At 33.5% G+C, this 11,880-nt stretch overlaps 1 protein-coding gene across 2 annotated transcripts; it reads left to right on the forward strand.

Annotated features, from left to right (window-relative positions):
- Positions 1,058-7,285, forward strand: LOC109707502 (V-type proton ATPase 16 kDa proteolipid subunit-like). 2 transcript variants are annotated; one of them, XM_020228804.1, is made up of 5 exons: positions 1,058-1,159; positions 2,934-3,022; positions 3,101-3,386; positions 5,151-5,297; positions 6,876-7,285. In XM_020228804.1, the coding sequence occupies exons 2-4, from the start codon at positions 2,947-2,949 to the stop codon at positions 5,281-5,283; spliced, it is 495 nt and encodes a 164-aa protein (XP_020084393.1). In that variant the 5' UTR covers positions 1,058-1,159; positions 2,934-2,946; the 3' UTR covers positions 5,284-5,297; positions 6,876-7,285. The 2 variants fall into 2 exon arrangements, with proteins under 2 accessions (XP_020084393.1, XP_020084399.1); XM_020228810.1 differs by having other exon boundaries at positions 6,879-7,285.

The following is an 11,880-nucleotide window of genomic DNA, read 5'->3' on the forward strand; positions in this document are numbered from 1 at the left end:
ATATATATATATATTCGAGTTGTTATCGAGCTGAACGCGAGCGTGCTGAAAAATTAAGCTCGTGTTTGGCTCATTTATTCGCTCGATTTCGAACTCATTTCGAGCCGAACACGAACTGACTCACGAACAGCGAACTGGATTGCCACGGCTACGTTTCACTCTGTTGAGCTGGGTAGTTTTCGGGGTACTTTTCGTGTACACGTAGCATACACCCGTAGTGTATGTGTAACCCCTCCCACTCCTCTCCTATGTCCTTAGGCTATGTTTGGTTGGAGAATAAAGGTGGAATAAAGAGTTTATTCCACCTTATCTCCAAACACAAACAAAAAATAGTAGGAACATTAATTCACTCCTTAATAGCCTGTTAAGAGGTGGGAACTAGTATTCCCACCCCAAGATGGGATAACCCAACTTGTTCCACCCGTAAAGAAAGAGAGAGAGAGAGAATTTTTAATTTATTATAAAATTTAAATTTTATAAGTTTAAAAATTAATATTTATAATTTTTAAAATTATAAAACTTAAAATTTAAAATTTAAATTGTTTAATTTTATATTTTATATTTTATATTTTGATATTTTAAATTTTTTTATTTATTCTTTCAAAAGTTCAATNAACTTAAAATTTAAAATTTAAATTGTTTAATTTTATATTTTATATTTTATATTTTGATATTTTAAATTTTTTTATTTAGAATTTGATATTTTGTATTTTTAAATTAAAATTTCATCTTAAATTTAAAGTTTAAAATTTAAAATTTTAGTTTTTTAAAATTATAAACTTGAGATTTTAAAATTTTAAATTTTGATTTTAAAAATTTAAATTCTAATATAAAAAAATAATATTATTATTTTTTATTTATAACTACTCACTTTAATTTTTATTCTATCTTACCTAATTAAGCTTTATTTTTCTCATTTTCAGGAGTAACCTAATTTTTATTTAAACACAAAATTAATCTAATTCTCGCTCATTCTCGCTCGTACCTTAATTTATATCTATTTCCGGAATACCAATTTTTTGCTTATCCTCGAACCAATCAATACCTTAATAAGAAACCATCTCGTGTCCCTCCTCCGACACTTCTTCTCCATCTCCATCTCCAACGATCTAGGGTTTTCTCTCTCGAGATCTAGGGTTTCCCCCTCCTTCTCTCCCTCCGCCGTGATGCGACCCCAACTTTCCTTTTTAATAGTTTCCTTTTAATAAACAAGTTCAAATTTAAATATCTTGTTATTTAGAAATATATTTAGGAATAGGCAGTTATCTTGTTTGGGAATAGATTTATTAGATATGATTAGGAGTAGTTTAAGGATTTGGACTCTATATAATGTAACCCGGAGTTACAAGAAATAAGAAAGTAATATTGTCTCTTTTTCCTCATATTTTGTCTTCTCTTTCTACCTCTTCTCTCTACTTCTCTACTTCTCAATTCTTTAGGAGGTTCGATCCCCTCGAAGTGATCGTTTATCCCTATTGATACGGTAGGACTGTACCATTTGGTATCAGAGCTTGTATGGTCCTGACTCGAGCACAACGGGAATTATTACGAAAGATGGACGGAGAGTTCGTACGAAGGAAGGAAATGAACAACGTTGATATTCGATTAAACAAACTGGAGACCGAGGTAAAGTCCATTAGCGGTTCCATTAACGATATTAAAAATTTAATTATCGCTATGAACACAAAAATGGATGTGCAACCACAAGCACCGTCCGTAGATACATCCGCCTCCAGTTCCGATAAAAATCGCCCCCTTCTTCCTACTCCTTTCAAGGAAAGGACATTGGTTCCTTCTATGGAGAACTCTATGATGGTGATACCTCGTGTCACACGACTGGAGTTTCCTCGGTTTGATGGCGAGGATCCAGCTGGATGGGTGTACCGAGCAGAACAATTTTTTAAATTTAATCAAATACCAGACATCCAGAAGGTTCCGCTCGCATCCTATCATATGGAGAATGAAGCGTTACAATGGCTTCAATGGTTCGAGAAGAACCGTGGAGTCGTGGCTTGGTGGAATTCGTAGAAGCTCTTTGTACTCGTTTTGGTCCAACTATGTACGAGGACTATATGGGAGAATTAGCAAAACTACAACAGGGTTCGGCGCAAAGTGTTCGTGATTATCAGGCTCGATTCGAAATGCTAGCCAATCGCACTTCAGGACTAACTGAGGCATTTTTCATAAGTTGCTTCGTTAGTGGGCTGAGGGAGGACCTAAAGCATGATGTCCGAGCCTTCCGACCAACTTCTATATCAGCAGCCATCGGTCTTGCTCGTCTACAAGAGGAAAAGTTGATAGCTCAACATCGTATTATAAATTCTAAGGCTTCTCTTTTGTCTGCCTCTACAACACCAATGTCTAATGAGACGCTTCCACCCATAAAGCGCCTCACACCGGCTGAAGCGAAAGTAAGAAGAGATCAAGGCCTTTGCTACAATTGTGATGAAAAATATAGAGCCGGACATCGATGCAAATCAAAGCAACTATTTTTGATCTAGGCCGAACCTGATGAAAATAGAGAAGATGATATAAAAGGATTAGACAAGCTTGAGGATTTTCCACCTTGAGGACAAGGTGGCTTTCGAGGGCGGAGGAGATGATGCGACCCCAACTTTCCTTTTTAATAGTTTTCTTTTAATAAACAAGTTCAAATTTAAATATCTTATTATTTAGGAATATATTTAGGAATAGGCAGTTATCTTGTTTGGGAATAGATTTATTAGATATGATTAGGAGTAGTTTAAGGATTTGAACTCTATATAATGTAATCCGGAGTTACAATAAATAAGAAAGTAATATTGTTTCTTTTTCCTTATATTTTGTTTTCTCTTTCTACCTCTTCTCTCTACTTCTCTACTTCTCAATTCTTTAGGAGGTTCGATCCCCTCGAAGTGATCATTTATCCCTATTGATACTATAGGACCGTACCACGCCGCCGCAGCCATGTCCAGCTTCAGCGGCGACGAGACCGCCCCCTTCTTCGGCTTCCTCGGCGCCGCCGCCGCCCTCGTCTTCTCATGTAAAATCCCAGTTCCCACCTCTCTAGGGTTTCATCGAGCGATCTCCTAGGGCTCTAATGGCGATCGTGGCTTCGCAGGCATGGGGGCGGCGTACGGGACGGTGAAGAGCGGCGTCGGGGTGGCCTCCATGGGGGTGATGCGCCCCGAGCTCGTGATGAAGTCGATCGTGCCCGTGGTCATGGCCGGGGTGCTCGGGATCTACGGCCTCATCATCGCCGTGATCATCAGCACCGGGATCAACCCTAAGGCGAAATCCTACTACCTCTTCGATGGGTACGCTCACCTCTCCTCGGGGCTCGCTTGCGGCCTCGCGGGGCTCTCCGCGGGCATGGCGATCGGAATCGTCGGCGATGCCGGTGTTAGGTATATTCTTCTTCTTCTTCTAATTTTGTTATTTTTTACAATATCTTCATATAATCTGATTTGATTTGTTTTGATTTTGTTGATGACATTCTCTGATTAGCATCAGTAAATCCTTCTTCAAAAAATGTACAGGGACCTTCTTAACTATAAGATCTTATGAAATAGACACCTCCACTCTTTCTTTTGTCCTTTTATTTGGCTGTATTTTATTAATTGAATAGAATTTTGTTAAATTTAATGGTGATTCTGTTAAATTCAACTGTGTCAAACACTTCAATTGACGAACCTGCCGTTTGTTAGTGTAACGGATCCTCAGTTCAAAATCTAAACAATTAAAAGTTAAGGGGTGTCAATCAAATGAAAAACAGTTGAGTGGTCTATTTCAAAATGGCCTAAAGTTGAGGGGGATCTATAAAGGGTTTTAGCTGTTAAATGATCACGGGTGCGTTCTAGATTTTGATGTTCATTAGTTTGCGGAATGGAAATATTAAAAGTATTTCACTATTAGATATGGTTGAACGTGTTATGCGGGGTTAATATATCGCCTAGTGAGTTTAGAAATGATATGTTTAGCCCTGTAGAAGCTCCAATTTATTCCTTGTTTAGTTGCTTTTGGTGGATGTAAGCTAGATGGTTATTGTGCTATTAGGTGAGCTTAATTCACTTATTTAGTTTGTTAGATAGTTGCTTATTCCTAAGCTTGTCTTTATACCTTTTGGATTAATCCGCTGGTTGACGATAATTTGTTGTCATTTTTCCAATGGTAAGATAAAATATTATATTCTTGATAGACTCTTGAATAATTATGGACGTCCAACATTATATCATCATCGAAACCTTATCAATTGTCTAATGTTTTGTATAAAATAACATAAATATAACTAGGGGTTTCATAATCCTAACACTTGCTCATACTACTATTGTGATTTTCCGGATATATCAGTGGGCGTTTCAATGTCGCCGTTTGGTATACATATCTCTTTCCTTGTGAGATTGTGTGAGAACCCAATTGCTAATCTAAATTGCTCACAAAGTGCCTTATAAATATGGATTGGGAAATGTGTCGAGTTTTGTCCTTGTTCTTTTAGGTGATCGACTTGGCCAACTTTGGCGTTACCTTTTGTAATTATTTTGTTCATATTTGTATCCAAATGTTGTCACTTCATTTTACTTTCTTTGTTTATTTTCAGAGAATACTTAATTCTTCAAGAAATAAAATATGGTAAAACTGTATGGAGGCCTGTCAAATATTTGGAATTTATTATCCCACCGGCATGTTTTTATAAACTTTTTCAATACAGTCCCACCAGTAGCTTCCTGCTTCAGCAGAATCAGAAGCTTTGAACTGGAGCTTCTGCTCTTGAGTCCTAGGATGTTGTTCAACTTCTCACCACAGTATAAGTTCTAGACTTTTTACTTGTCAAAACACTTAGCTGCTGCTTGTAAGGTTAGAGAAGCTGTTCTAGAAGGGTGGGCAAAACAGGCACTGAGAATCGTGTCGTTATATTAGGCTTACAGATGTATGCATATCCTCTCTCGAAAAAGGAAAACAAAAAAAAAGAAAGAGAAAAAAAAAAGTTTTAGTTTCCGTTAATATTAGAGTTCAGCTGCCAGTCTAACCTTTTGTCGTTATCTGAGGTGTCTTCAAATAAATGACCATGCCATTCCTTATCATATAACAGAATAATGATGATGCTAATAAATTTGGTGATTGAAAGGCTACTATGCCTATCCTTGATGGTTAGCGTATCACTTTAATTGCAGGGCTAATGCGCAACAGCCCAAGCTCTTTGTGGGGATGATTCTCATTCTTATATTTGCCGAAGCTCTCGCACTCTATGGTCTCATTGTTGGCATTATTCTTTCATCTCGGGCCGGCCAATCTCGCGCCGACTAAGAAAACTCATAGAGGTTCCTCTAAACTTCCCGTCCTTTCATTTTCCATTTACGAAGAACTTCACCATAAAGCCACCTAATTATTGTTGTGTTCATATGTGTGGTTTAGTTCAGATTATCTGTTCATTTTGTGTTTACGGCATCTTTATCTCGGCTTTGTTGTATTCTGCAATTGGGACTAAGCATAGATTAGATTGACATTTCAGTCCACCGAAAAAGATTTTGGCCAGAGATACGAGAAACAGAAAAGGAGGTCAAAATTGCTGAATAAAACAACAGCGCATTTTTGCGCAAAAACTCCTTGCTGCAATGTGAGCTCGCGAGTACTTTATCCAAGGATCAGCGGCTCTCTTTATAGATCAACACATTTCAGCTGATCTAGATTTGGTGGCCTAGTAAATGATTTTGATCGCGAACGAAAGTATTTTCTCATGATATAATAGGATGCTTGTGTGGATCAATCATGTATTTATTTCGGAGGGATGTGGTTTGAAAAATAATCTTAGAGGACATGTTAGTGGTGTTTATGTACCTGCTTGTTTGCAGATCATCAACTATTTGGCTTTTTCTTTCCCCCCTTTTTGAAGATAATTATAAATACTACCACAGAAGTGCAATTTAAGTAGATCTTCCTGAGGAGGCTTTTACGACCTTTTCATTCGTCTTGTTAACAGCTTCTTGCTGTAATAGAATTAGAAGTTTCAAATAAGAAATTTTATTTTATTTTTCCGTGCAAAAGCTCATTATAATTTGCCTTCACAGTTTTTTGTAGCTTTGGATTATTGATGAAATATCAAAAGATTATGCATAAACTATGAATGCCTGTAACTAATATATCTATGTAGACAGATATAGATATACTAATATATCTAAAGTGAATATTCTATATACTATAGGTGGGATATTTAAAATTTTTTGCGTGTGATTTAATGAAAAGTATATGGAGGTGTTGACAAAAGGAGAAAAATAAAACTATAGGGTACTAAATTGATATATTTTAAATTACAAAGTATTAAAGTGAAAAAGTACGAAACTATATGAGTGGTATTTAAAGGTTATCCAAAATTTATTAAGATCCTATGTGATCCTACATCTGCGTCTCTTCTAGGTGTATTCATTTACCAATGATAAGAGAATTTTGAAGCTTCTATTATAATGAAAAGCAAATATACCATTTCGAGTCTCTACATCATATCGTCTAATTTGGATATTCTAGTTCTGTCGCAAAGATTAATTTAGAAAAAATTCAGACCAAATTACACTTTTGTTGTTTAAACTGTGTAGCGCGAGACATTTTGTACCTCAAACTTCGAATTTTTTGAATTATTGTAAGAAGAATGCTTTAGTCGTTAATAAATCTTACAATATTCTATAAACTATACAACTTAATAGATGAATTTTAACCTTAAAATTATTATTCATATTTATTTTCTAGTGATTTGTACATTTTTACCCATTAAGTACTGTCATATATACTAATTCGTAAATTGTTATAAAATTTGTTTGTAAGTGTAGTAATAGTATTATTTTTTGTGTGTTTTGTGGATCGTTTTTAGAAATAGTAAATCACATCTTCACATGTTGTATTTTCAGTAGATATTTTATGGTGATGGTTGGCGAAGGGGGTACGGAATGGGTCCTTAGTGAAGATGTCGTTGGTGTTTGGGAAAGTGCGACTTGGGAAGATTGTAATAGGAAAAGGGTGACTTGAATAAGTTTGCTTATAGCTTGCTGGTGGGTTATATGGACAGAAAGGAACAATATTATTCTCAGAGAGAGATCAACACTGAGCCGTCAGCAGCGGTCTATAGGGCCAAATTGCAGGCGAAGCAATAGGAGGATTTTTTGGAGGACAATCATAAATTATCTTAGCTTGTATTTGTTACATTCTAGCAGGTTTATGTTGTGGCTACCCATATAGGGTGTTCTGATTCTCGGGGCCAGTTGCCTCACTTATATAGTTTAGTTTATATTCGCTATGAATGAAACCGGTAGCAAACTTATCTTTCTCTCTCAACAAGAAAAATATTATTTTTATTTCAATATAGAGAGGTATATTAATTTCTGTCTTGTTGGATACTCTTCTAATACATTCTACAGTGTTGAGCTAGAATGTTATCGGTAGCAAACGGAGTCCGTTCCCAACTATTTGTTTTCGCTAATGGAGCCTCCAAATCGACGATCATTACCGTTGAATATGATCTATACCATTTGAAGTATTTAGAAATCAAACTTCAAATCTTTTTGACATCATTAGACTAATGATCAAAGAGTTTCAAAATTTGTAATTTTAATGGCCGATACGAGACGTCTTCTCATTTAACAATGTAAAGACATCCAAATCAATTGAATTTTGGTTAGAAAATTTTTGAAAAAACTTCAAAAACCCCCTTTGTGGTTTCAATTTTTTTCACTTTAATACCCTATGGTTTAAAATGTATCAAGTTAGTATCCTGTGGTTTTTCACTTTATCACTTTAGTATCCTGTGGTTTAAAGTGTATCAAGTTAGTACCCTGTGATTTTGCACTTTATCACTTTAGTATCCTGTGGTTTTAATTTTGTATCAAGTTAGTACCCTGTGGTTTTTTAAATCACAGGGTACTAAAGTGATAAAGTGTGAAACCACAGGGCACTAAAGTGATAAAGTGCAAAACCGCAGGATACTAACTTGATACACTTTAAACCACAGGGTACTAAAGTGATAAAGTGCAAAACCACAGGGTACTAACTTGATACACTTTAAACCACAGGGTACTAAAGTGATAAAGTGAGAAACCACAGGGTACTAAATTGATACACTTTAAACCACAGGGTACTAAATTTATTTCAAGTGATATGATCAATTTTAGGAGGTTGTTTGATTTTGACCATTTATTTTATACTTGTTTGATGGACTTTAATATAATTTTAAAAAATTATAAAATTTATTTTTAAAAATTTTAAATATTTTAAATTATATTTAACAGTATAGATCGTCAACTCAAAAGCTTCATCATCCAAAGCAACTTATGAATACGAACAGGTATAAAGACTCTAAACTCATAAGAGAACAATAGCCTCTAACTCTCTTTATATATATATATATATATATATATATATATATATATATATATATATATATATATAGAATTGAGCTCCTATGCTTTTAAAAGTACAAAGTTATTAGTGCTTGTAGATTTTTTGCCATTGGATTAAGGAATATGCGGTTAGAATGATACTAACGGTAAAAAATTTACAAGCACAAAATGCTTGGTGCTTTTACAAAACACTTTCCTTATAAGAGAAGCTATTTAATAACTTGAAGGGTGGCAAAGGGCTCGGTGGTTGGTACCCGAGACCCAAATTCGAATCCTAGTTGATTCACATTTTTAGTTAAGTTTATTTCTAAATTAAATAAGTGAAGCAGGTAGCATGCTACCTATTTCTCAAAAAAAAAAAAAAAAAACTTGAAGAGTATTTCCTACTTCAACATCTAATTACTGAAAATTTAAGTTGAAAACAAAATTATCCCATAAAACATTAGCAGCACAAAATTTAACCAAGCATATCCAATCTTAACAACTGTTCTAAATAATTTGAATTTTCCATCCTAAAACCAGGCATAAATTTGCTACTCTTCTATTATTAATGGAGTTAAGCCTTAATTGATGAGGTTACTTATTGGTGTATATATTAATTAAAGAGAAGATTACTTAAGAGAGTTAGAGAGAGAGAGAGAGAGAGAGAGAGAGAGAGATGCATAACCTAAGTTGTAATTTGAATAGAAATTTAAACAGACAATAAGTTACATTTATGCCTAATTAATTTGATTTATTAAATCAAGAAATACTTGTAACATGTTTCATTTAACTCTTCAGTTTCACTCATGAAATAATATTAACATATTTGAAATGTAACTTAACTTATTAAAATCAAGCTGTAAATGCATGCCTTAACACTCCCTTATAAAACCCTAGCTACCTCCTTTTGCACCCTTCAGACTACTACTCTTACTACTACTACTACTACTACTACTACTACTACTCTCTCTAACCATGAAGGGGTCTTCCTCTTTCCCCATCACCTCCCTCATCATCCTTTTCCTCTCTCTCTTCTCCCTTTCTCTCATCGACGCGAACACAGACGACGATAAGCCCTCCAAGTACATCGTGTTCATCTCACGACCCCACAATGTCGACCCCGTGAAGTTCGACATCGACCTCATCTACTCCGTCGTTCATAGGTAGGTTCCATCGCTACTTAATGAGATAAAAATATACAAAACTTACCTCAATTACGTTCTATTTGATACGACTATCTCCTACCTTAATAGGAGACTTAGTTCTTTTAAAAGAAATATAGCCATGTAGATTACGTGAAATACTTTAGTCAAATTTGTTAAAATAAACAGCTTGACTTAAATTTTGTAAAAAAAGAGTCATTAAACGACTAAAATCAAATAAACTATCCTGGCTGATAAAATTAAAACTTTTAAAGATAAGACAGCCCTTTAAAAATAGGTTTGCAATTCAGGTAAATTAATTCCACATATATTTATCTTCTAAATTATTATAAAATGACCCTTTCTTAATTTTTTTCCCTTTTTCCTGTATGTAAAATTTGCTCTTTTTTCTTTTGAAATTTTAACTTTTTAATTTGGCCTTTATTTATTTATTTTCTTTCTTTGTTTTTTTTTTTTTTGCAGCAAAGAGGCAGCAGAAAAGGCTATTATCTATCATTACTTAGAATTAGGTGGTATTGGTGTAAGCCTCACAAAGAAGCAGATCAATGAATTAAAAAGTNATTTTTTTCCTTTTTCTTGTATGTAAAATTTGCTTTTTTTTTTCTTTTGAAATTTTAACTTTTTAATTTGGCCTTTATTTTATTTATTTATAATTTATTTATTTATTTTGTGCAGTAAAGAGGCAGCAGAAAAGGCTATTACCTACCATTACTTAGAATTGGGTGGTATTGGTGTAAGTCTCACAAAGAAGCAAATCAATGAATTAAAAAGTAAGTGCTAGTCCCTCCAATTTATTTTTTTTCCTTTTTTTTTGCTTCTTTATTTATTCTCATTTTTTTTGTACCTTTTAATTTTCATAAAAATTCTTAAACTTGAAACTTTAATTTTCTTACACACAGAAATATATTGATAACGAAATGCTACAATTCTACATTTTGCTGGAAGATGCAAAACATGGACATTTATCTGCAAAAAAGTTTAAAGGATAAAATTATTTTTTGACAATTAACTTATGAAATATATATATGCTTCTTCAAATTATTATTATTATTATTATTATTATTATTATTATTATTCTAAGGCTCTAATTAATTTGGACTCTACAATTTTTGTTTATGCAGAGAACCCAAGTGTTTCGATCGTCATACCGGATCGGATATATCACCTGCTCTCGCCTAATACCGATAACCGGAATTAATTAATTAATTATCAAAATAAGAAAAAAAAAATGTGGCAATGAGAGAGAAAGTTACGAACTATGTATGTTTCTTTTCTTTTTCTTTTTCTTTTTTTTTGGTTTTTGTCTCTCTAATAAAAGAGAGAATCACACGACCAGTTTCATGATTTAATCTAGTATCTCATGCCAACATTTTGTTCTTGGTTTTTTTTTTCATGATTTTTAGTTTTGGTTATAATGAATTAATTAAGGATTTATAATAATAGAGTTCGATCATATTTGTTCTGGTTCAAACGTAATACGTACTAACAACATAGCAATAGAATCACGCTAAGAAAAATTGTGAGATAGTTCCTAAATTAAAAATTAGATTCTCTTCATCTAATTAATACGACCAATTTTAATTTTCAAACTAGTTTTTTTGATCAATTAAATTTTAAAAGATAATAAAAATTAAAAGCCAGTACGAATTAAGATAGTTAGATGAAGAGCATCCAACACTTTTTAGTATAAAAATAAATAAAGAAATAGATAAATATTGGGCCCAAATTTGTATTTTCGGTGCCCAAACCCAACATGAAAATGTTCCGATCCAACAAGCATTGTGTCAACTTTGCATTAAAATAATATATAAGCCCTAACCTTTATTTGGTTATTTTGGTTTTCAATTTTTTTTTTTTTTTTTTTTCACAATTAGGTCTCGCCATTAATGAGCTGTTAATTTTAATAAAATATATCTGTTACATCAATACCACATTAGAACCACAAGCCTATGGGGTTGCTTCTGCAAGAATATTAGGTTGTCCATAAGGTTTTTCAACTCTTGTGATAGTAATGTTGAGTCTCCGGTTTACAGAATGAAACTTCTTTTGTACATTCATCTGTAATTCTTCGATTCCTCGTGTTTGCCCCTCTATTAATAAATTTGGGAATCCAATATAGATTATGACTTGGATCAAATCGATTTTTTTTTGAATTATTATACGTGCAATTCCTTTGAAACCTGAGGATATTTTTCTATTTTTTTGTACATAGTTCTTGATACAATTCCGTATTTTTTCATCTTCCTGTAGACCCGCGGAATAATTTTTTGGTTGTGTGAACCAAAAGGAATGATGATTTTGAGTTGTACCACGTCTGAAACCAAGTAGATTCATTTTTTGTCCCATATTTTTCTATTATATATATGTATTTTTTA

This window comes from Ananas comosus, linkage group 1, assembly GCF_001540865.1.
Source record: "Ananas comosus cultivar F153 linkage group 1, ASM154086v1, whole genome shotgun sequence".
Lineage (NCBI taxonomy): Eukaryota > Viridiplantae > Streptophyta > Magnoliopsida > Poales > Bromeliaceae > Ananas > Ananas comosus.

What these genes read in the sequence shown, in the direction of transcription:
- LOC109707502 (XM_020228804.1), top strand. Translation starts at nt 2,947, where the DNA reads ATGTCCAGCTTCAGCGGCGACGAGACCGCCCCCTTCTTCGGCTTCCTC. An exon ending in CGCCGCCCTCGTCTTCTCAT is followed by an intron (nt 3,023 to 3,100) that starts GTAAAATCCCAG and finishes GTGGCTTCGCAG; the next exon opens with GCATGGGGGCGGCGTACGGG. An exon ending in GTCGGCGATGCCGGTGTTAG is followed by an intron (nt 3,387 to 5,150) that starts GTATATTCTTCT and finishes CTTTAATTGCAG; the next exon opens with GGCTAATGCGCAACAGCCCA.